Source organism: Diorhabda sublineata, chromosome 7 (genome assembly GCF_026230105.1).
Source record: "Diorhabda sublineata isolate icDioSubl1.1 chromosome 7, icDioSubl1.1, whole genome shotgun sequence".
Classification (NCBI taxonomy): domain Eukaryota; kingdom Metazoa; phylum Arthropoda; class Insecta; order Coleoptera; family Chrysomelidae; genus Diorhabda; species Diorhabda sublineata.
Genome location: NC_079480.1, coordinates 30,292,953 through 30,319,809, shown reverse-complemented (window position 1 = coordinate 30,319,809; position 26,857 = coordinate 30,292,953). Strand labels below are relative to the sequence as shown.

The 26,857-nt window shown below is 32.6% G+C and overlaps 1 protein-coding gene across 3 annotated transcripts in view; it reads right to left on the bottom strand.

Moving 5' to 3' along the window:
• The window catches only part of LOC130446737 (beta-1,3-glucosyltransferase), a 42,005-nt gene that overhangs the window by 13,356 nt on the left and 1,792 nt on the right, over positions 1-26,857 (bottom strand). For 2 of the 3 annotated variants that reach the window (XM_056783143.1, XM_056783144.1), the window contains exons 1-2: positions 16,107-16,231; positions 4,840-5,017 (exon numbers count right to left, since the gene is read on the bottom strand). In XM_056783143.1, coding sequence (XP_056639121.1) covers positions 4,840-5,017; positions 16,107-16,189 — 261 coding nt within the window. In that variant the 5' untranslated portion in view covers positions 16,190-16,231. Of the gene's footprint in view, positions 1-4,839; positions 5,018-5,801; positions 7,658-7,783; positions 8,046-10,827; positions 10,982-11,084; positions 11,221-16,106; positions 16,303-19,653; positions 19,791-22,681; positions 22,871-25,432; positions 25,543-26,857 lie in introns of those variants that run through there. The other variant, XM_056783145.1, reaches the window with a different exon arrangement.

The following is a 26,857-nucleotide window of genomic DNA, read 5'->3' as shown; positions in this document are numbered from 1 at the left end:
TTTGTCTGCCAGTCTGCTACAAGAATCAAATTAAAAGTTGGGTCACGAGAGAGGTATTTAGCGAATGGTTTCATAAAGACTTTGTCCCAGAAGTCAAGAAGTTTATGAAAAGGTCAAACTTGCCCATAAAAGCTTTACTCGTACTTGACAATGCTCCAGGCCACCCAAATGAACAAGAACTTAAATCAAGTGATGGGAATATCCAAGCCATCTTCCTACAACCAAACTGCACACCTTTACTGCAGCCGATGGATCAAAATGTTATCCAAAAAATAAAGTCTTTGTATAAAATAAATTGCTGATCCATATTATATCTCAGGATGATGATGTAACGCAGAGCCTCAAAGGATTGAATTTGAAGGATGTTGTATTCTCTCTCGCTCATGCTTGGAAGTCTGTTTCTCCTAACTTAATCCAATCTTCATGGAAAAAGTTGTGGCCTACTATGAATGATGTATCAGAAACAGAAGAAACAAATGAATGGGATACTGAGGATAATGTGCCTATTGCCGATTGGGTTCAAAATCTATCAGAAAAATGATTGGAGACAAGTGAAGAAAATTTGAATTCTTGGTTTGAAGGAATCGAAGAAACAGAGGAAATTATGACTGATGAAGAAATTGTATGTGAAGCAGTACAAGAAGAAAGCTCTGTAGAAATATTGGAGCCACCAACTACTACAACTGCTGTAAGAGTTAAACCAGATGATGCATTGATTTGTTTCAATACCTGCATAACATGGGTAGAAGAAAACGGCATATCTGCCAAAGATATTATAATTTTTCGCAACATGCCAGAAAAGGTTTTTAAGCAAGGACTACAAGTTGTACAAAAGCAGACCTCAATTAAGGATTATTTCAAATCTAGTTAATTACATATGTACTTACATGTTAATTTAAAACATTACATACATTTATTCTCTCTATGAAATGCTTTATTTTATTTATTACCTATGACTTTTTCTGTACAACCCAGTAATCCGAACATTCCAATAATCCGGCACTTTCCGGTTTTCAATAGTGCCGGATTACACTGTACTTACATTTTTGTTATTTACCGAAGAACCTCGAATAAATATTTTTGGTGAAATCGCAAAGAAAAATATTTTAAAATTTTGAAACATTCGGAATCAACTTTTTTACCTTTTATAATTTATGCAGACTTAGAGAGTGTGTTATTATCAATTAATTATAATGAGCCAAGTAATGATAAATCATTTACTAGTAAAGTTTGTGAGCACCGAGCGTACTCTTTTGCATTATATTTTGTGTAATTTTGATGATATATATTCTAAATTTATAACTTATTAAATTAACTAAATACTTCATAAACACTTGAAACATGTTAAGTCAATGATTCCATTAACCAATAAAAAAAAAAGCATTAAGCGATTCTGCAACCCACTGTCATATTTGTGAAAAATCTTTTATTCACGGTGATATTAGAATACTTGCATCAAGCAATTGTCTTTTCATGGTGAACATGTGATTGTTATAGCACAAAATAAGGAGAGGTATACATTCTTCACAAAGACTATAATTGTACAAATGTTAAACAAGTCCAAAACTATTCCAAAAACAATTGGTATAAAATTTGTGGACTCATTCAGATTTCTCCCAAAATCAATCGATAAACTGAGTGAAATGCTAGAATCCGAACAATGCTCCGAAGTGCGGAAAATGTTTCCCGAAGAGCAGCGGCCAACCAAAGGCAAATTTTTTAATACTCTTACCAATGAGCATATTTCCATGAATTAGAACATTTGCAATGTGGAATACATTCAGTTGTAAAACATTAGGGAAGTATAGTAAAATATGTTTTATTTTTCGAATTTTATTTTTAAAAGCTTTTATTACAACTTGAAACAAACAGAAATTATGACAAAAGGAAATACAGATTACAGACTGAGGAAAAAATGTTGATGTTCGAGAATTTATCAAGTGTGTAACGTTCCAATTAATGTTTCCAGTAGTTCTGGGACTCAAACGCCTCAAACATCTCTGAAACGGCTTTTACGATTTTTATAAATTTTTGCGTACAAGGGTCTTGTGATAGGGCCGGTATTATGGTAGTATTTACATTGTTGTCAGTTCAAATAAAGAACTTTGTTATTTCAAATTGATCACCCTATTTTGTGTTTTTGGAAATCCTTAAGAAGTAATGATTATTTTTATTATAGCTGCATTTACAGTATCTCCGATTGAATAAACTCGTTTAATTTGAATATTCCTCAATAATTTTTGTGCTAATACAAATCTCGTAACAAGGTTTAGTGTCAGTAAGTTAGTGAAAAGTTTAACGAAACTGGTGCAGTGAAATATTTATCCAGATCAAGGGGCAGAAAACTTACAACTGAAGAAAAATCTTTAAATGATTGTTAAATGTTAGAAGTACAGGGTTCCCAGCAAAATTTGCCTGATAAATTCCCTGACTTTCCCTGACCAAAAGGTACGCGCAAAATCAGCTTGGATTACTTAATGTTAATAGTAGTATTAATCATTATTATTAGTATTAATTAAATTAATTTAAAAGCATTTTCAATTAGCTTCAGATTGATTTTTATAAAAAATTAATAAAAACTTAGAAAGAGAAAATAAATTTGGTTAATTTGTAGCATAATAAATTGTTATGAGAAAATGAAAAAAAAAGCACAAAATACTTACCGAAATCTTCCTTTTAAAATTCAAATAAATAAATTATGATTTCATAAAGGAAAAGAAAAGAGAACTGAAGAATGAGTACACATTAACAAAAACTAAATTTTTATTTCTTAGCAGATTAACATTTAGATATGAAGGTTTACAATTTTTTTTTCAAGGTATTTAGCTCAAGTTCAATTGCAGCTTCTTCTAATTCAGCAGCTTTTCTAATCTGTTTCCTCCTTTCCTCTAATTCCTTTATTTTCCTTTTCTCCTCTCTTACAATTCTTTCTTTGTTCACTTCCTTTTCTTCGATTTTACGTTTATTTTCAACATCTTCCTTGTATCTCTTATGTCTGCTTCGAACATAAGACAGAAGGTTTTTGTTTAAGTCTACAGCCTGAACGCCCCCAGCTTTTAAAATGCCATCATAAACATGCCTTTGATTAACCAATGTGGTTTCATGCAAAATCCACTCTCAACAGATGCATTTCCATGCGAGAAGATTAAGCACATTTTAACAACTTTCCACAACTCTGCTTAGTAGATCCACATTTGTGAAATAGAAGAATTACGAATTTTAAAAAACATACAGTAAGCGAAGGCGATTATAACAGATGCTCAAAATGTTGTCCATTTACTTCAATACAACAAGCCATGCGATTTTTAAAACTTTGCAATACATTTCGTAACACGTCCTTTTAGTTGTCTGTTGATGTTGGCATCTAGATTTTAGCTTAAAAACTGAACCAGGTATAGGAGTAGTTTATTGAGGTATTTCCAATTTTTTTCATTCAATTTTCTTTTCTCAGGAATAGATGATGAAATATTCCTTCGTTTTTTATTTTTATTTCTGGAAGTAGTAGAAGCTGAAATAATTTTTTCATGATTTTCAAATAGATTTCTCGGTCTTTGGAAGCTACAGCTCCAAAGTAGTTCTATGTAGTAGGTACCTAGTAGTTTATTTTTAGTTTCTTCCGGGAATACTGTGATGTAGTGTGCTGAGTTTATACCTTGAATTATTTAATTTTTGAAAATTACCAGCACCGGTACTCATTTCGGATGATCTTCGGTTCTCAATCGCAACAATTGGTGGATGCATTCTTCGGATTTGGTATTTACCATGGACTTCTCGTTGGGGCAACAATACATTTGGCGAACATTTTTCGTCTTCGTACTCGTACTGATTGCCTTGCATTGCCAGAAAGGTTTTAGGTGGGATAACTATCGTTTTATTTTTTGTGGGGTTAGAATATAGGTGGAAATATGTGTAAGTTTCAGCATATATGGCTATGAGGAGGGAATACATACATAAAGGTAATAAAACTGACCCTTGCTGTACACCAGCATTGATGGGGTATGGTCCTGCTATGCTTTCGTTATTTTAAATGTAAAATATTCTATTTATCAAATAGAAATGTAAAATTTTTATTAAATAGTTATGTAAATTCAAATTTATCAGTACGGAGGCAAAGGCTTTTTGTCCTGGAAGACTTCTCTAATAAAATTGAAGACCCTTATATTTGAGCAGTTGTACTGTGACCGCCTCGGTATCGGTATTGCTCGTATGTCTTTTAAAAAGTATTTTGTGTTTCATCTTTGCAATATTATTTAACGGGTATATAGGTCTATGAATTTCCACATAGCATGGTGTTTATTGGCTTTGATAATGGGTACGATGTTGATAATTTTGTGTATATCGGGGTAGTGTCCTGTTTTAAAAACGTAGTTTATAATGTGTATAAGTTGCACTAAAGCTTGTTTAGATAAGTTTTTTATTAAATTATTTTCTATGGGATCCATTACTTAAGCTGTTTTGTTTTTAAATGAAGATGCTATAGATTTCTGTGCAAGTTGTTAGGTATGTTTAATGTCACTAAGTGATTTTGTACTATTTGTGTAATATTGTGTATTGTCGTTATTTCTTCATTGCTTGAACAAAACAGTTGAAAACACACAAATTTCATAATACCAAGAAATCATAAATCATCTGATGGTTTCCATCTTGCGTAGATATATGAAAAAAAAAATAATAACACTATGACACAATGATAAAATCATCTAGAATCGAAATAATTATCCATGAGATTACTATGAAAAAACACCAATACAATATATAGAAAATTGGATAAGGCTTATTAACACAGTTAAATGCTACGACAAACTTCATTGTTCATATAGCTTTCTCTAAATTACTTACCACGATAAAAGTTAGAAGAAAACCAAATCTTTTGAACCATCTAATGTCAAATACATGCAAATAAGAATCGTCGATAAATATCACAACGCATTTATTAGGTTGCAAAGTTCGAATCATTATTTCTTGGAGTAACAATCCAAAAGAGTCATGGGTAGATTCTTTGATATCTTGTAATATACTGAAATAAAGTGTAACTGATATTAAGATCTTTGAAACACGCACTTTATTATTAATAATAGAAGTACATTTCATAACACATTGTTTTTGATTCCATAAATTCTTTGAAAATACTGAGTTATTTGAATTTGAATTTCCTACCCTACATATGAGCGATTTATGATCGGATCAAATCTTACTATTATTATATTAATAACATTGCGGAAAAATACTGGTCCCCAGCGAGTCGTATGGCGGAGAAATATAATAAATAAAAAAAAATGTAATAAAAAAATAATTAGTCTAATTATTCCACATACTTATTTTTGGCTAGAATTAGGATCGAATACGATAATAATATAAAACACTGGCGCATGTTTCTATAGTATCAAAACAACTGATGGTAAAGAATACCACATTAAAATTGTAACTGATAGTTCAATTTTTAAAGAAGCTCTCAACTTAACGAACATGCAGAATCGGCAGTAGACAGTTTTCCAATTTGGTTTGTATATATAAATAAACGAAATGTACCTACGCCTAATTTGAAATTCATTCAAGAAATGTAGCTACTTATATTTGATTTTGACTGATACGAGGGTTGCTATGTGATACTGAAAATAGAAAAAACTAACGAAGTATTTTATCACAAACAATTTTGCTTTCCAAAATATTAACCTTAATTATATTATACATACAAATAGTTGTTTGGTGTTCGGAATAATTATTAAATGAATATTGAACATGTGGGAAATTTATACAGGGTGTTCCGGGAGTAATAATAAACACAATAAGCGGATCTGTGATTGTCGATGTACATCAGTAATATAATGAAATAATTTCCTAAAATATAACATACATTCAATATACAAAACTTCTCTATACCCTATAAAACATCTAAATTGCAAGCCGAGTGGAGTTTATTAACGTAATTTTTTCCTCTTCGTCGTGGTTCCATGGCTCCATCAACTTTCATGATCTCCAGTATCCGCTCTCTTATCATGGTTTCACTTCGTGCAGGTAAAACAATATCTTACTGTACAGCTGCCAACATCGTTTTACTCTCAGATATATAAAGGAATATCTCTGTTTCTAAAGTCTAGTTGGAAACCTTGTATGTTCATTGTATGTGTTTCTCAGTCGCATTCAGGTCACATAGTCTCTTTTCATTTGCATGAAACTATTTATTTTTATTACCTCACCACTTAATACCAATGTAATGTTTGTCTTATTTTTTTAACAGTTTCTAAACGTCGATGTTAATGTATGCACACGGTATTTCTTACTTACTTAGTTAATTTATCTATATACTAACACTAATGTACTAAACTATTCACTGTTCTCTGAATTATTCACTAAGATTTGACCATACATTAAACTATGTACCAACTTGATTCTAAACATTTATACAGAGAGAGTCATGAGGTTACTTTTCTATTAACTATAACTATTTATTATAAACGATACTCACTCCTCTAAACAAACTCGTTTATATACTCAAAATAAAATCTTCAACGTTCTAGAAAATAAGGGAAAAAAAAATAAATTAATAGGATTTCCAAAAATTAGTTTGAAAGAAACAATGTGAACAAATCGCCTGCTGTGATGAAACAAATTTTAGAATTCTATTATACCGACTGGCTAAAATTCAGAAGACTAACAGGACAGCTATTAGGACCTTTTACGGGAATAAACAGTGAAGAAACGCCGGAGGAGTAGGTCTGTTTCTTCGAAGTAGCAATATCAGAAGCGATAGAACAGAGTACCACAACGACCGTAGCAGACAAATACGATAAATTCAATAATATAAGTGACGATCAGAAAAAATTGATAAGGGAAAAAATCGAATTGGTAAAAGAGCTCATAGAACATGAAACCTAGAAGAAAAAAATAGAGTTTGGAAAATAAGACAGGAAATTCATGAGCATAAGAGCGAGTAATATAACAGAAGGATAAACGAATTAGACCCGGCATATGAAATATATCGAAAGTCTTAAGAGAATAAAGGAAACCTATGCCGCCAATACACGGAAGCAATGGAATGGCGTACACGGAAAACAAGACAGAAGAGCTCAAATGCACAATAGAACTCAGTTTACCCTGAACGAAAAAAACATGTTAGAGAACATAAACATAAACGAATACCTTGACGAGGAGGTTCAAGAAACCCTAGAATTTGGAACACCGATGGAAGAAGAATTACTTAGGTTCGTATCAGCAAAAAAAAGCTCCAGGAATAGATGGAGTTTCAAACAAAGAACTAAAAACCAGCCGAAAAAAGGTGTGCAAATTCCTATTTATTCTTATTTTGATATTCAGGTGATTTATTGATTAAAATAAATATACAAATTGTCAGTTTCAATATCAAAGTAGTTTTTTATTGGGAACGTGGCATATATATATATATATATATATATATATATATATATATATATATATATATATATATATATATATATATATATATATATATATATATATATATATATATATATTAAAGCTCGTTATGGATGACAGTTTCGTTTCCAATATGTTCTACCATTCTATCTTTAGCTTCAAACCACCGTATGTATACTTCTACTGGATCTAGCATATAATGTTTGTGGAATGAGACTACTTCATATGATTCCAAGAATTTTGGATTGTAATCTGGTGGTCTTGCCTACAAAACAAACATTATATAAGGTACAAACTCTTCAACATAGACTTACAGCAAAATTTTATTTATATTATCCCCATTTAGTGATTCAGTTATTTATATTTTTTACGGCAGTCTATTTTAACCCACCTGATGAAATGCAGGAGAATGTGTCACTTCTATTCCCATTCTAGCCATACAAAGTCCCAAAATCATGTCGTCGGGCTCATTTAAAGTTGAACATTTACAGTTTCGTGCTAATTTTTCTAGAAGTGGTTTACTGAAAGCCATTCCTCCTCCACCTGTGATGTAAGTGTATCCTCCAAAATGAAGTTGATAGCCGTATCTTTCCCCCAATCCTATTTTTTCAGATGGATCATAGCAGGCCAGAATATGTTGAAGATTTGCAACACTGAAATGAGTGAAAGCAATAAACCGATTATAGTAAACTAAACGTAAAACCAGATGGAACAAATTCTATACTAGTCATTTTATGGTAAATTGGACATTTTTACATAATAATATTTTTTCAACAATTTATTCTCTTGTACACATAACTTGCTTAGATTGATTTTGTCGGAAATCGGTGAAACAAAGAGGAAAAAGTCCGAGAAGTGGGAGCTGAATGCCATTCCTCCTCCATCCTCATCGAAAAGAATAAATGTGAAATTTCCCGTCGAAATAATTTGCTTTTTGCGGGGGGGGAGGGGGTAAACAAAAAAGGGGAAATAACTTTTTTTCATAAAACCACGAATAAAAAAGTTTTCCATATGCTGATTCCGTGTAAGATTGTAAATAATTTTAAAATGTGAAAACTAATGTCCCTCAAATTTTCAAATTGATATCCCACAGGACAAAGGCAGCACTGAACTTTATCAAACTAAACAATCACCCTACCCTGTAGTGTTCTAAATCCAGGGATTTGTACTTAACGTATGCACTAATTTAGTTATTGCAACACCAAAATCTTAGTTTCAAATTATGCTAAATTCAAAATCACGCGTGATTAGATTTTTGACACCTTTCTAACAATCGCCAAGAATGACAAACCATGCTCGTTTTGAGGTTAGTTTAGAGAAATACTTTGTATCAACAACAGAAAAGAACATTTGGTTATTCTTCAAAACAATAAATGTATATCAATTTATTTATAGAAATTATAATTTATAGTGCAAGTGTGGCATCTCATATGAATCGCCGGCGCCGGTCCTGATCTGTTTTCGGAAGCATTATAGTCTATTCCAGAAAGGTATAGAGTAATAAAATGGGGAATTCCGTCCAGTTCGGCTCAATTTCGGTGTCGGCCATAGGTGTAGGTCTTGAAATATTGTGTAGGGATTACTTAAGTAGTAGATTATACAGTTACGTTTTGCGTTTAACAGATACCGTTTAACCTTCTGTTAGAGCCTCTGCCTAATTCCAACTCTGTTTCAGATCCGGCTTAACCATGCGCCATAAGAGCCTTACCCAAAATTTTTAGACCTTTATAAGTATATTTGTTTAGTTTAACTCAATAGTATTTGCTGTTAAGCCGTAAATAGTTATTATTATTATTTTAAATGTACCGGGTATCCTAATAAGAATGGCTCTTCGAGAAAAAAAAATTATAACCAAAGTGAGCTCGAGAAAAACCTGGAAATTATTTACAGAGTTGTAGGTCCACCGCTGGAGGGAGTAAATAAATCCAAAAATTATAAAATGAATAATTTACAAATTTTGCCTAATTAAGATGCATTTAAACTATGATTATCGTATTCTTCAAGAAATTCAGCGTATATTTGATTTTACAAGTTTTAGACTATCTCTTCAAATAAGAGGTGGGGGGAAGCGGGAACTTTTTTATGAAAAAAGCGCCTGTAAGTCCAGTTCTACTTAACCTATCTATGCAAACTTTCTACCTTTCTACCAATCTAAGAGTTATAATTTCGAAGCAACCTAATGAGTAACATATACGCTAGGGGGCGCTGTTTATTTATTTTTCTACATCTAGCTATCCTTGAAACATGTTAAATGGAAACAGTTTTAATTCTGTACCTTGAAACAAAAAGAAGGTCTATTTTCGTCAAATGACAGGAAACCCAATTTAAATTTGAGGAATTGGCCATTTTTGCATTTCCAGTAAATAACTTTAGCCGTGACAAAATATTTGAGTTTCAATGATCTAATAATAAGAGGACTTTGGTCCTTTTAACAATTACTATATGTCGCATCCTGAATTCAATTGTGCAAATTTTGAAATTTTGGACATTGGCCCTTTTTGTTCCAAGGTACAGAATTAAGGATTATAAAAGTAATATTGACATAATAATTGGAACTATTTTTAATAGAACAAGGAAAGACAATTTTGAGGAGTCAAAAAATGTTAAAATCCGTTCAGACAAACCGGAGTAATTTATGTTTAAAGGAAAATGCTTAAAATTTACACATTTCTTAGGATATCTCGTAATACGAAAAAGATATCGACATGCGGTTTTCGCTATTCCGTTGCTAATTTGGTCTACTTTTATTTCAGGAGGAGTGCAATCAGATTCTTCTTCCATGTATATTTAGCTTAACCATCACTATTTTAATCAATCAAAATTTGAAAAATATTTCACAAAATAACGATGACGTTTCACATTTCTTAATTACAGTACAAAATTACTACAATTACAGAACCTCTGACAGAGCACACAACACAAAATTATCTAAGTTAATTTGATAAATACACAAATAAAAAAAGTGTTACAATGACTACCCCATTTAAAAAGCATTCACACTCTTTTGGATGTGATATGAAACTTCCATTTTCAACCATTGTTCTTATTTGGACGCTCTAGACGTATGTATAATATGTAATGTCAAGTATTTATATCAGTTTTTGAATGTAGCATCAATTATATCTACTATTTCAACAGGTATTGCTCTATTAACAAGCTACCCCGTCGTATTCGAACAATCGTTCGTTTTTAAGGTCCTATGGATACATATGGGTATAAGCACATATCATATAATGCTTTTGATTTTCAAACGATGGTATGAAAATTTAGATAATTCGTATAAAGTAACAATTACATACATCTTTGTTATGGTTACCGAAATAAGAGTCTGAAAAAGTGTTAGGTATATAATATATAAAGAAATATGTTCCTAGTTATTACTTTGAATTAGTCTGCGTTAACTATAATTATTTTCACAATTAATTTTTTACTCACCCCAGAATAGTGTCATCATCAACAATAATTATCCATTCAATGTCATTATTGTTTTCGATGTCTTGTATAATATATCGTATTATTGCCATAGTTTTAGCACAATGACCGGTTTCAGTATTTGGAATACGTAGATTCACGGTAGGAATTAACTTATCTAAAAACATAAATTTTCAGACAGTTGTTGTTTGCCCAGAATGAAAAGTGCAAATTAGGCTGTTATATATTTGAAAAAAACAGTGAGTACTCAATTAAATTACCTTCTGTATCACTGAAGAACTTTATAACGGTAGCATACTTGCCCCAAGTATTTTTAACAATAGGAACTCTATCTCGGTGGAATTTTTTACATGTTTTTACGGCAAAGTATATATTTTGACGTGGCACTAAATTATCCTGTAATAATAATAATCATAGCACGTAAATATTTGCTAATTTTCATTATTTACAAATATAAAGCAAAAAAGAACTTTCTAGTGTCTAGATTTTCATGTTACGCGTACACTTCTCAATAATTAGGTTAGAGATTTTCAACACTTCTCTATTATATGTTATGGAAAGAAAAATAAACTAGTTAAAATCTACTAAATATCAATAAAAATTCAAATTTGAACGTTGAACACTCCGTATCTCGGAAACTAGCAATATTTGCATAAGGCATGTTGAGCAGAATCATCATCAACCTTGGAGGTCTAGAATCTACAGTTCAGAGATTGGACATTCTTAATGAATCACCCTGTAACATGAAAAAAAATTAATATGACATCCTTTCAAATGGATTTTACTTACAACATGAAGAAACAGCTATTGGAAACTGATTCACTTTTAATAGCCGAATTATTCATGTTTTGAAAAACTGATTAGCCAAGAGTTTTGGTATTTTTCCAGGGTATGGTAAAGTATGTGGGCATGTTCGCTATTCTTGATACGAAAAATGTAGACAATTTCATCTTAGAACTCAATTGAAAATGTCCATCTGTAAAATTTATTCATGATATAGAAAAAAAAGCCGTGAGCAACAGAGCTCCATCACGAAAGTCGAATTTTTCGTCGAATGAAGAATTTAACTAATACACAAACAAATCTTTCCATCGTCTTTAAAATCATTGTAACGTGCTCGGCGATCTTGTTTTTTCTTCCAATCTTTACTTGGCATTCTCAATTCACACAATCACTCAATTGATACTGTTTTTAACACGTAACACTTTATTTTTCACTCGTTTTTAATGAAAATTGTCAAAACAATGAATGATTGCTCATAAATCGTTTGACAACTAAGTGTTTGTTGCTTCACAAGCTCCTTGATTAGTTTCTATTCATCACCAATTTTATAATTGTATCTCGAATGGATTTTCAGAGAGAATAGAAGAGAAAGGAGTTGATAATTATTCTACTGAATACTCGGCGATAGACCCGGTGGTCTCGAACCCTCTTGTTCAATTCCAATTGACAACAAAGAAAAAATTGTTATAATGACAACAAATTTCGAAAATGGGAAGTAAAAAAAATCATCCTAACAACGATCAAAATGATTTTGGGCGTTTTATGCTAGAAGAACTGAAGAAGAAAACTTTAAACTTGAGAAAGACAATTCTTCAACATCACCCCTACTTGCATGCGAAGTTCGAACCCTCTAGTTAAACTTTAACAAAAATGACCATAAAATGGAGAGGGGTGGAGATGGAAAGTTTCGACCTTAGACAGGAAATCATCTCGCAACTAATTGAACCTACATGTGAAATTTCATTTTTCAGTCGCTTTTCGTTTGACCTGCAGAGGTGAGCAAAGGTCAAAAACCACTTTTTTTGCACTGCGACCCCACGAAATATTCATTTGTTTTCAACCAAACTCTAATAACATCAATCCGTCGCCAAAAAAGCCATGTATGCTAATTTTGAACCAAATCGGACCCAAAGCAATTGCTCGAGAGACGAAAATAAGAATTGTAGCTTAAACAGATATATATATATATATATATATATATATATATATATATATATATATATATATATATATATATATATATATATATAAACTACAGACATTCGAAAAACCATCATAATCGCGTTCAGGAGGTCTCAAAACATGGGAAAAATGATGTGCCCCCCATTTTTCTTCTAGTCATGCCTACCGTAATAGTCTAATTTTTCTTTGAAAAATTCGACTAATAATAAAAGTTGCCATTTTTAGATACCTTAGTAATTAAAAATAGTAATAGACTTAATGTATTGAAGATAACTATGGCTTACACAAGGGCCGCTCTTCATGTCCTGGTGCATTGTTTGATCAATTTTCTACTTAACTTTGAAAAAGAAAACAAGGAAAGGACTTTTCAGTTGATAAATCGTCGTAGGTTTCGGAATCACCTTTTGCCAAAATCAAAACGGAAAACAGGAAAAAGAATAAGTGGTATTTACGAAATTAGGTGTGATGATTGTGAGAGGGCAAACTAAGAGATCTGTTAATGTCCGGTTTAAAGAGTACTTAGGTAATTTAAAATATGAACGGACAGGAAAATAGGGTATTGACAAGCACAGTGCGATGGAATAAATATGAATATTGTACAATAGTCATTACATTGTTGGGTGCATTAGAAAGTATTGAGAATGTTGAATATAAGAATAATTTAAATAGGGACAAAGGGCCTATTTCTCTTACCCCGTAATATAATTTAGTGTAGTAAATAGGAAGGTCAAGTCCAAAAGTTTAGTTTACCTTGTGTGTACTCCAAAAACTTATCATTCGATTACTTGCACAATTTACACCCATATAATATGTTGTATACAATATATTATTTACTCAACAGCGATTTATTAATAGAAGTCACATTAATTGAAGAATAATATTAATAGAGCTTTATACAAAATGAGTAAACAAAGAGTTTTTCAGTATTGTTGTTTTACCACCGACAAAGGCAACGATTTCTTTCTGATTGTAATACCTTGGACAGATTTCTTTTATATTTATACATGTAGTATTTCGTGTGTTTTTTGAAAGCATAAAAAATGGTTAGGTCTCATTATTATCTTCTTAAATCTACCTTAAAATTAGGTACTCTTTATTACAGAAGGGGAGGGGTTCTAGTTATTCAATTCAAAATAAAAGTGTGAGCCGTGATTTTTTATTGTACAATCTGGCATTCAGAAACACGTTCAGCACGGTGAATTACAATCGCAAGAGGCACTAGATGAATGAAATCAACAAAGACAATTAGAGGTAGAGCAATACATCAACAATGCCAAACAATTACTTCGAGCATTTGCATCAGAATAATTCCTTTAACTAGCATTAAAGTATGAGTCTAATGTTAAATATTATGCTCATTACAAAGTGGTCATCCGTACTTTGAATGAGAATGAGTCAATCGGGATATGCTGCTCATCAGGAGACGTGCAACTAAGGGAAACACCACCTGAACCATTGCTCGGCTTATTTATCAGTTCATTCCTCTTTCAATTATATGTCCACACACTTACTGTATTAATTATTTTTGAAAATATTTCCTAGAAATAATGTATATGGCAAAACACCGTTTGTCGGGTCAGCTGGTTAACCCTCCAGTACCCGCTTGAAAATCTGGAACCGGTTACCCGTTTCGGTTTCATAGACCGTTTATTTTCAACGAATTCAACAAAACAAAATTATATTATAGTAAAATATGTTTGTTCTTTATTAAATAAAACACAGATACAGATAGAATAAACTGAAAACTTATTCTAAATAAATGTAAACTGAATCACAATGTGCAAAATATATGATCGAAAAAACACAGCAACTAATTTTACATTTACATTCCGAAAACTTCTCGAAACATGTTTTACATACGATGGTAACATGTTCGAGGCACATGAATTTTTTACATTTTACACAATGAAAGCGGGTTTTTCTATTTATTTTACTATCGCAAAAGTTGCACCTTCCTCTTTCAGGTAGTGGTTCTGCACTCGTTCCTTCTTGGCTATTTTCAATACCACAAATTTCTCTGATGCGAAGCTTTAGTGGTCTGCACCGTCGATCGGATAAGTAAATGTGGACGAACCATCTCCATAGATAGACTTCTTGGAAATTTTCTACGTCGAATTGTGACAGAAGGATTATTTGAACAATATATCAGGAAAGAAGTAATTCCTGCGACGTTTAGGTTTGAGTAGAATATTACTAAAGGCCACCTCTGTGTGTTTCGAGCACAATTATAGTTGGAGCATAACTGGTTGACCATATCCATATCCACATATTGTAACCACTTTTACAATTCTCGACAAATACTTCAAAATATTCTCTTATTGCGGCAAGTTTGTCAAGTTCCCTCCTTTGTGGTCGTGAGGTTTTATCATCAAAACGCAAGACAGTAAAAAGCGAAAGCGGTTTAGAGACATTGTTAGACGGAAAATTTCCACCCCTGATCCGTCAGTTGCCCAAAGGTCCTTAGTATTTAGATGATTAGCTTAGTTAGTGATTCTTGCATCACTCACTCTTGTATAATTTTGCTACAATGTTCAACATTGGATCTCTGATGAAATATTTCCATATTTCTAAGGGCTGCTTCAATGATCTTGTGGGTAACCTTGAAATTGAAAATCTTGTTACTATATTCTCGGTCCTCCGTCCAATATTTTTTGGCGGAACCGTTTTACTCCATAAGGTAATACCATCCTTGCCTACAAATGAGTTAAGAGCTCTTTCCTCTTCAGTTGCATCCTCCCGATCAGTAATTTCTTGTTCTTTGTCTGAATCATCTTGCCTTGTCTCCAAGACATCTTCGCCTTCATCCTCCCTCTCAAATGCTTCCTGCATAAGCTTATGAAGACGTGCCTGCTCCTTCTCATAGTCACCCATAGCTAAAAAAATGTTACAGTATTTTGAATCGAACGTCATTTGCAGAAAAATAAAACACAAAAGCTATCATAAAGTACCAAATAGTGCCAGAATTTACCAAATAAAATACATACCTTTCAGAAATTTCACAATCGAATGCCCGAAAAAATCCAACTCCGATACCCGTTTCGGTCTCGCAGACCGAAATCGCCTCTATATGCCAAACAACTATACAGATCTAGCTATCCCGCTGAACTAACGTCGAACGGATTGAGCTAGGAAGGTACCCGGGTGGGAGGCCGAAACCGACATTTGATAGCTTAAAGCAATTTTGAAATCCCTGTACGATAAAGACCATATTCGTATCATAAAAGAGAAGAAACACTGGGGATCTGAGAGATCATATGCTAACAGCACCTATTCTATAGGTTCGTCGATAAAAAATTTGGTACTTATTAAAAACTTACACAAGTTGGAACGGCATTTGGTATCGAAAGGCACTGGTATGAGGAGTTTTCTTCGAGTGGGCTACTACATAAGGCTTTTTCATGTATTATCATCGGTCCATCACCATCACTCCAAACGAATTTCGAGAGCTCGTGGCTACTGTCAATGTGAAAATTGGAATTTCCTACTTTACCATTTTTCCACTGATCCGACAACCTGAATGAATAATGTGTGTTTATATTATAATTTAACAATAATTGTGTTATTTATTTTAATGGAAATTATAGTGACAAAATGGACGTGATAAGAACAAGACACAGACGTGAGGGAGACATGGCATGTGCTAGTTTTGGCTACAAATTTGTGATTACCAGCTATATAAAAAAAATAGATATTTTCTAGTTCCGATAAAGTTATTAGTCCAGTCATTTAAGCTTAAATTAGGTAATAATCTCGGAATTCGAGATACCCAGCTATAAGTCTGTAAATAATTGTATATTGACACCCTAAAAGTTGTCTCAAAACCTACATATGGTAGGGTGCACGCAACTATTAAATTTCAAGGTCAAAGTTCACAAAAATCGGCTTTTTGCGCTTTTTTTGTAAATATTTCATTTCCTATGGGTTTTTTGCTATTTGTATTTATTATCAATATTGTACAATACAAAATTCTCTACAAATTTTGTTTAAAAAAATTTTTCATATGGTGAACCGTTCTCGAGATAGAGGGCGGAGAGCGCGCGGTCACAGGATCACTTCAGGTCAACCGGTGCAGTTATAATAGATAGAAAAATATTGATTTACTTTTTGCATTTTAATTGGGCGTAATATTCTTACGAACAAGAAATTTTCTTTGAAAAAGTTGGGAAAGGAAATTATCCTCATTCCAAAACACATATTTTATTTCTGCACGCATTAAGTGGCTGTGACACAACTTCTGCGCTTTTTAGAAAGGGAAAAAATAATTTTTGAAAGTTTGGCAGTCTATAATGCTACGAAATCTGTGAAAAGTCTGGATCATCTTCGTTATATGCATTACGTCAAATCTACAAAACTTAATAAACCTGTGCAGCTTTCAAATATTCCACCAACAAGTGCAGCTGCTCATCAACATTTCAAACGTGTATATTATCAAGTTCAAACTTGGTTAGGGCATGATTAGGAACTCCAGGTATGGGGTTGGGCAATGCGAAACGATTTTCTGGAGCCTATAATGACAGTTTTACCACCTGCTTCAAAAGATTTGCTAAATACAATTTTCTGCAACTGCAAAGGTAGGAAAGCATGCTTGCAATGCTCTTTAGCTTGTGGCCAATGTAATGGGTAAGTTTGTCTCAATGCTCTACCATATGAGAGCGACGTTAACGAAGATGGAACCTTTGAACCCAAAATCATGAAAGAACTTGAGACAAATGTCGTTAAAGACGATAATAAAGACCAGTTTGAAATTCATCAGCAGCCGGAAGACGACGATGAAGAGGAAGATGATGATTAATATTATAAATTGTAGTTTTTGTACCCTTTATTCCATTTTTTTTTACTTTCAATAAAAATAAATGTATTGAATGATATTTTTTAATAAAAAGATTAATTCATAATTTATTTGTTTTTTTTTCATCATGTAAGAAGTTATTAATATTAATTAGGTTAAAATTCAAATATAATCCCTATATTTTCATTAACAATTCTGCAATTACATGGCAGGTAAGTGTTTTAAATAAATTAATACTGAATAAAAAGTGGATAGGTTAGGGAAGAAATGTTAAAATATAATGTAATAGTTAATAAAATTTGACAAATATTTATCATTGATTTATCGATAGTTCATCATCTATATATGGCACGATTTCGACCGGAGGCACCGGTTGACCTGAAGTAATCCTGTGACCGCGCGCTCTCCGCCCTCTATCTCGAAAAGGGTACACCGTAAAAAAATTTTTTTAAACAAAATTGGTAAAGAATTTCGTATTCTACAATATTGATAATAATAAATAGCAAAACACCCATAGGAAATAAGATCTTTACAAAAATAGCGCAAAAAACCGATTTTTGTGAACTTTGACCTTGAAATTTAATAGTTGCGTACACCCTACCATATGTAGGTTTTGAGACAACTTTTAGGGTGTCAATACACAAGTATTTACAGACTGGGTATCTCGAATTCCGAGGTGAACTTACTATAATGACTGGACTAATGTTGGTTTGGTCTACTTGGCCGTTGTTCAAAAAAAAAAACAGAAAATTTTGGGTTCATGCATTGTGGCTAAAAAACAAGTGGATAACTTGAAAATGAGTAATTAATCCATAATTTTCAAAAAAAAAACCAGAAAAAAATATGCAAGAATTATTTTGACTAGAATAATAAGAAACTGAATGCGACTTTGAGATAAACCTTACAGAACTTCCAATTTTGACTTAGCCTAATGTAATCAAAGTATCCATTGAGGGGTACTTGATAAAGTTTTCATGGGAAACCTATTGATTGAGCAAATGTTGAGGAATCTGATGTTTTGCGAATAACCGAGTGAAACAGTATTGGATCTCCTATATTTCCGTTTTACAGCGCATATTCGCATATCATTAAGTGCCTCTTTATTCGACAAAAATGCTACATCGGGGTAGTAGCGTTATTCTGACTTCCCTCAAGCAATGGTTGTTTTCCTTCAAATTACACACAAGCGGAAACGTTTACATCAACTCATGTTCCAATTGATGATTTTCTGATTTTTCGTTTGTGTTCCATTCCGGTGGTGGAGAAGGTATTGCAATAGTAAGTGTAGCTGTCATACCATCAGAAAAAGGATTGTTGATATCTTGCGAGAAAGATTTCATTCCAATAAAATAATTCATATCACCATTTTGCCTTTGGTCCTCACTGTCTCTTACTTTCGCCAGTGTAGGCTTTTCTACGGCAATAATGTTATCTCTTTACGTTGACACGAGGAATTAGTCCAAAAACTGAAGGTGACTAGCTAAGTACTATGATCCACTTTTTTTAGCCCATGATCCATCTCTTCGTATAACGGCCTCTCACAACAAAAATAAATTAATTAATATGAAGACATGAAATACAAATAATTTTGAAGTTATAACAAAAATATAAGAATGGTACTCGCAGTAGCAGATGGCACATTCATGGTAGTTGATATGGGCGAGTAAGGGTGAAATATTAACCATCAGCCATAGAGAATTAATTACTAATACTAGAAGAATTTTTATCGCTAGATTGTGGAGAGCAACAAAATCTGTGGAATGCTCTTTTGGTGTACTGACTGCAAAAGTATCAGTTTGAAGCACACTAATACGATGGGTACCTGATAAATTTTAAATTCTTCGTGCAATATGTATTCTGTACATTGCCATAGGAGAACCGATGGTACATTAAAAAACCCAATCGATAGTACAATTTTTTACACCTTTGGTTAAAGCCAAATGTAAAGAAATAAATAAGTAGATACTAGCTTTATCTTTTTGATTTTCTAATAGATACTAGTTTTATCTTTTTGATTTTCTAATTAGAAATCTTATATTATGTGTAATATTTAACAAAAATAATGTAATGCTTACTTGATCATAAGGGTCATGCTGATAGAAAATCCCGAAGCAAAATTTGGGTATCTGAAAAATGACGGATCCTTGTAAAAAGCGAAATGATGAATTATGGTAGCCACCTTGTCAGTGAGAGCGTTCCCAAACCAAATTTCCTAGAAAATTTCACTTTTTACTTTGTACGTATCCAAACAAGAATATTAGGAAAATGGCATTATATTGTGAAAAAAGCTTTTCATACTATTTTTCAAAGTCCTCGGAACTTATTTATTTTCAAAAATACTAAAAGGTACATTATACTAATGATTATAAATCTAAAATATATAATTTTATTTGATGATATTTTGTACTTGAGATATGTGAAACATTTCCTAGAAAATTTTTTTATTGATTGATACGTAACGTTAGAATTCTGGCAAAATATTCCACTTTAATGCGATGATCCTGAGTATGTAATTGTTTACGTACTTGAATCACATACTAAAATTCACCCAGATCTTTCAGAACTTTTAAGTTCTTTTTAAAGCAAGCTGCAATGCTGTTTTTGTCTGGCAACTAAAAAAGCGGAAAAGAATTGCAAGCATCACATTTTCATATGTGATTCGAGTACATAAATAATTACATCCTCAGAATTATCACATTAAAATGAAATATTGTACCCGAATTTTAACGTTACTGTATGAAATTCTTAAATTTTTGAAAAATGTACGGTTTTTAGACAACTTTGCTAGAACCGAAAACGTCAGAGAAGTCCTTCACATAGTGCAAAAAAGCGAGTATCTCCCATATATTTTTGGAAATCAGTATCTTTGGTCACTAATTCATCGAAGAGAATGGTTTTAAGACATTTAATTTTTGATTTCCGTCAATTCTGTCGTTCACGTAATTTTGCATTTCAAGACCAATTTTTTTTCACCACGACAGGTCACTTGCTATAACTGAACCATAAAATTGATAAAATAAACGATAACATAAAAATAGAATGGTATACAAAATCAACTTGGTCCTCAAAATATCTAAACTCCAGTTTATATTCTACTATAACACAAAAAAAGTGATTATTAGGTTTGCTGGTGGCACTATCCAACTATCCGATCGTGAATTTAGATGTACAGCTATAAAAAAGTAAAAACTAGGTAGAGAATAGGTATTAATTAAAAGTAAAATTGCATGGAAAACTCTTAATTAAATTAAAGAAAACATACATTTAACTGAATTTAAAACTTCTAAACTTCTTGGAATAGACTCAAATACAAGAGACAAAATTTTTTTAAATAGTTCTTAGAAATTAGAAAGCTAACAATGGTAAAAAAAGCCCGAACAATTTGAGTTAATAAAGACCGAAGTTGGGTAGAGACGACGTCAAAAATATTTATTCATGAAATAATTATACTTTTTCTGTTGATGCAAACACTCCAATATTTAGAAAGTAGATTAAACAGTCAATATAGAAAACTACATTACCAAGTCATGACATGGTAAGAAATAAAGTATGGTAAAGACTTTTGAGGAAACACTATCTAGAGTTTACCTCCTTGTAGTCATACAATTGGTGGTATGGAAAAAAATATCATTAGATACACTTATATTAAACACGAAAGTCAATTTTCACTTTTTCTAAGTTGGCTGAGAAATAAAAAAATATAAATAAAATGCATTAGTATAAGTATTATTAATAACCCTAATTAATACTTATACAACACACATAAATCAGAGATATTCTACCTAAAAAATTTGAAGCTTTTTTTAAAGGTATACCTAACATTTTAAAGAAGTTAGCTTAGTTTTCTTATGGTGTTGGCAGGTTACGTCAAAAGGAATCAGAGCAGTTTTTATTCTTGCATCTGCAGTAATCTTTTAGGAGTTTATAACCAAAACAATTTTTTTGCGAGAAACAATTATCTAGCCAAAGTACAAAAGTTTTTATGGATTTCCTGGGAACATATACAATGCATTACGGTGTCCTTATTTCTTTCTCAGTCCCTCTTGCCGGACCGTTGCATAAACTTACTTTTATTACCAAATTACCGAATATTTCATGATACGCTATAAAATACGTCATGAGCCACACATCTTTAAACATTTCTACACGTTGTAGCATTATAATTTTCTGCATGTCCCTTACTGCTTAGTAATTCATGGTTGCAATCCCACATAAAGCACGCATCACAATTATGGTCCAAATTTGCGAATGAAATGTACTCCACCAACAGACACATTACTAATATCAGACTCCACTATGTCCAGTCGGGTCAAAGTCCGACTGTTAGCATCATACACCAGGATTTCTTCTTTTTCCTTCAATTATATCAAATACCTAACCTAACTACCTGCTCTATGAAGACCCCAGCCTGGTGAAAGAAATCAAGAGGCCCAGACTCATATGGTTAGGCCACTTGGAACGTATGCCTAAGGAGTAGGGGGTACCGGCAGATGCCCGAGGGCCGGCGACGCAAACTATGGTTAAATGATGTCGAAAAGTTAGATTAGGTCACTCTTTTATTTGTTCCCATACGTATTTTTAACGCATAGCTTCTGCTGGGAATATATATATAATTGTTTGATAGATATTCATATAATCTGACTGGTTCATTTGCTGGATATCTAAATTCTTTGCTGGCGATTGTTATACTTTTCTGTATGCTGTTCATTTTTTTAGAAGTTTGTTAAGCCATCAATTCCAAGTGATCTTTAGCTTTCCTAACTCATGCTTTAGTGAGTTTAGTACTTCGCCCTTTTGATGTTTGATATCTTCTTGTATTATCCCTGGATATAAATAGGTTGGTGCTGTTGTGCTCAGGTTTTTTTGGTTATTTCTCCCTTCGTGTCTGCGAGGTCAGCATTCATTCATTTTCTAAAATGATATCTGTTGTATCCTCCAAATTCGTTGACCCATGATTCATACACAATATTGTCTTTTGACACTTATTCACGATACAATAAACTTCAACAAACATTCGTATACTCTGATGAGGAATCTGGAAACAGCCTGCAATGTTACTCATCAAAGTATAACCGCATTTTTTCAGTTTTCTTTATTACTCACCTGTGTATGGTTGTATTTTTCAAACACTGATAAAAGTACATTTAATCTTATATTTGTGTAGTCTTGTATGAAGAATACCCACGATGCATTATGTTGGTGTAAATTGGACAGCGGTGTAATGAGAGGTAATATAGTCCAGCCGCCATCGCCTGGAAAATCTTTGCAAGATATATGAATCACTGGATGTTTCTGGAACAAATGAACTTCAGTTACATATCGTATTAAGATATACTTTTTTACTTGATAAATCGTCTTGATTTTAGGTTTATTTTGTTGGTAAATAAGAACAAACTAACGTTTCGACCTATTTTGGTTATCATCACTTGGTATTGACAATTTGCATGATTATATCAATTGGGTTTAAAATGAAAATGTGGGCCAGACTTAGTAGATATTATTATAAATAGCGAGTAGTTTAGTGTTAAGTACATAGTGTCATGTATCTAGTGTAAGTGTATAAATGAATTAGAGAGAAATAAATTAGAAGAAAAACATTACATGTCCGTACTATGTAAATAGCGTTACAATTATTACAAGGTACGTAATATATAATATTACTACTTTTTTTCAGCGCTTCAGATTTTAGTTCAGCGGAAAAATTCAATATATTATGTCCTTAATGAGTTATTCCTCATACTCTCCCTGTCAAATATTTTGTTTTGAAACTATTGCAATGAATCGAATGCCTTCTCGAAGTCAATGAAGGCTAATTAAAATGGTATTTCGTATTCTTTTAATCAGCTGATAATCTTTATATTATTGTACTCATAAATCCAGCCCATTTTCTCGGTTGTGAAGCATCTATTTAATTTTGTATTATGTTGTTAATAATTTTTGTGAATATTTTGAATACTATTGGTAGAAGGCTTATTAGACGGTCGTTTCTGATGTCTTCCTTACTGCCTTTCTTATATTTTAAGAGGATATTTGCGCTATTCCATTTCTGCGTTGAGTTCTTTATAAGACAACCGAATCTATTCTAAAATTTTACGTATTTCAAATTTAAAATACATTTTAATAGCAACAAGAGGAAACAACCTCCATATTTGTCAAGTGTCATTTTGAAAATTATCTTTTGATAATATCAAAACACTACAATTATCAATTAACTAAGTAATTTTTAAATTGTTATACTTTTAATATAATATACATATTTTTAAATTGTACTTTGACCATATTTTCAGTTCCAGATGATGAATACATATGTATTCGAAAACTCGAAATATATATCAAGAAAAGTACACTTTGGTGGTCGATTTGTACAATCCCACAAAAAAAAATTATAAATAGAAAATATCAAGATAAAGGTGGATACTAACTATCACTGCTAGTGATTCAGTCAAAATAACCCCAATAAGAGATAATAGCATTAGCAGCAAACGATAATAAAAACTCATATCAACAAGTTCAAACTTAAGTTAGAGTTTCTGGAACCGTTGGTGATGTTCATACACCACAATTACACCAACACTGTCTAGCGCGCGTTGCGATAACCAAGTTATCGTCTTCATAGACTAAAGGTAAACCAGTTTAGAACATTAAAGCCAAACTCATACCTCGAGAAAAGCCATCCCGTATTTTTCTTATATAGCCTTCCAAAAATCCAGAAATCCAACGCCAAAACTCTTCTCATTTCGTTGATTTACTCAAAAATCGACCAGGCTGTTGGTTACGATGTTTTGATTACACTAAGTCGTCTGGCTCCATGAGATTCCTTCATACTTCATATAAATGGCTTATATCCCTGTATACCGTTCACGATGCACGTGGAGGAAGACTCATCTCGTACCATTTCTTGACGTGAAAAGATTTTTTTCACATGTTTTCTCCTATCCCGTCTATCGCAAACCCACTCAGATCAACAGCTTTCTTATTGCCCACTCTCATCATCAGGCCAACTTAACTCTGTCAGTCATATTACGATCCATATCGCTAACTGACGTATCCTGTCGATAATCTAAAATCAGTTGTTTGAAACAAACATTGATTCAGAATGGTTACAACAAATCCTCCATAAATTTTCATCTTCAACTCTTCCACCCTCGTCCACTGATTAAAATAGTCAGAATTAGTAGAACTCCACAGTATTTGAACAATCTTCAAACCCATATAGAAACTCCCCCACCTAATCAGATCTGTCAAAGATAAAATTTCCAATGAACACCATGCAGTTCCTCACTGGGCCAAATACATCGACATATTTCCGTAAGGGCAATGGTACAGCCTACTTCGCTCCTTTAAGTCCAGAATGATTCGAGTAGCTATCCAAACTGCTGAAGCACAAGTAACGATAGGCAAAGATTACCGTCAACCTGGAAACATCTTCTTTATCCACTCGTTTACAATGTTACTTTGGCCTACTCCATTGCTAATAAAAACATTGCCTCTAAAACCGCCCGAAAAGACAAACTCCACTCATTTGTTACCCATACCATACCTACCATATACCAATAGGTCTCCTATATTCACAAGGTCCATACGGCTACCTCACCAGTTGACTCAAAACCCCCAGTAACAGTGTGTTACATTTTAATTTTTTTCAGCTTTCATTTTGATGTAATGATGAGTAGACAGATTGATCCCTTGGATCAACTAAAAAGGGGTGATTCTTGGCGTGAAATAAGCAGATTGAGACCTCAGAATCAGATCACTTCTTTCAATGAACGAATAATCCCCCTAACCTCATTCTCTGGAAGCCAAAACGTCGAGAAACTTAAAATTTCTATCTCGGTGAATAATCCAGATACTTACATTATATAAAGTTTTGGATTCATTCAGTATTGAAGTCTTCAAATTTTCGGCCAATACCAGATTATATTTATTATTCTGACTAATAATAACAAATACAACATCTCGAATATCTGAAACATAAATATATTATTAAAAGAAACAATTTGCTAAGACGATAAAGATTATATAAATATGGGAGGTACTAGAAGTAACATAGTATGCTTTTTATTAAAAAAAATATTTTTTACAAAAATAGAAAAAATTGTCAACAAATATCAACATTTTGTTACTTCAGCGCCATCTAACATACAGTTCAAACCATAAATACTATATTATCAACGTATATTACCGAAAGTTAAATCGATATCTACGAGGATGTATTGATAACTAGTTAGCCTAGACCAGTTCCATTCATAAACAAAATATTGCGTTACCATAGCAACGAACAATAACTTAGTAGAAGTGTCAGTGCAAAGTTTGACGTAAAAAAAGTAAACCAGAGTTACGCAATAAATTAAAAGAAAAAAGATGTCCACTGAAATTGTGAAAATCGAAAAATTGGAGTATCGAGCCATATGCTACCGTGAAAAATTGGACTGCAAGCTTCAAAAGAGGTAAATTTTCCATTGAAGATGATGACGGATCAGGAAGGCCAACGAGGAGGTAATAAAAGTTGTGGAGGTCTGGTTTGCAGGGCAAAAAGAAAAGTCTAGAGACATTGCAGGTTCGCTATAATAAATATATCCAATTAAGAGGAGAATATGTTGAGTGTTAAATATTTTGACATAGAAATTCTGTTTGGTTCTATAGTAGGCTATACAATTGACTATACTTTCAGGTGTTTGGAATTCTTGAGGTTAGGTACAATGGTACCTTCATTGACTGTCATTGAAAGCGTATGTCTAAAAAATGCCTCGGAAGCGTAAATCTACATTATCTAAAAATTCATCACGGGCCTTAGCACCAAAAAATTAAGTGGTTAATAAGATTAACACAGACATTTTAAAAGATGTGCAAGGAGAAATTAAGAAATATTTGTCGATGGATACGGAACTATAGTCTATTTCAGAAAGGTATAGAGCAATAAAATGGGGAATTCTGTCCAGTTCGGCTCAATTTCGGTGTCGGCGAAAGTAGGTCTTGAAATATTGTGTAAGGATTACTTAGGTAGTAGATTATACCATTACGTTTTGCGTTTAACAGGTACCGTTTAACCGTCTCTTAGTGCCTCTTCCTAATTCCAACCCTATTTCAGATTCGGTTTGTCCATTCGCCGTAAGGGCAATGGTGCCTTACCCAAAAATTTTAGACCTTTCTAAGTATATTTGTTTAGTTTAAGTGTCATATCCCATAAAAAGAACTCTTTTTGGATAGTTATCACGGTTCTAAAAATTTATAAAACTGTAGATAGATAGTTATGGGAGGACCAATCAATATTTTATAAAT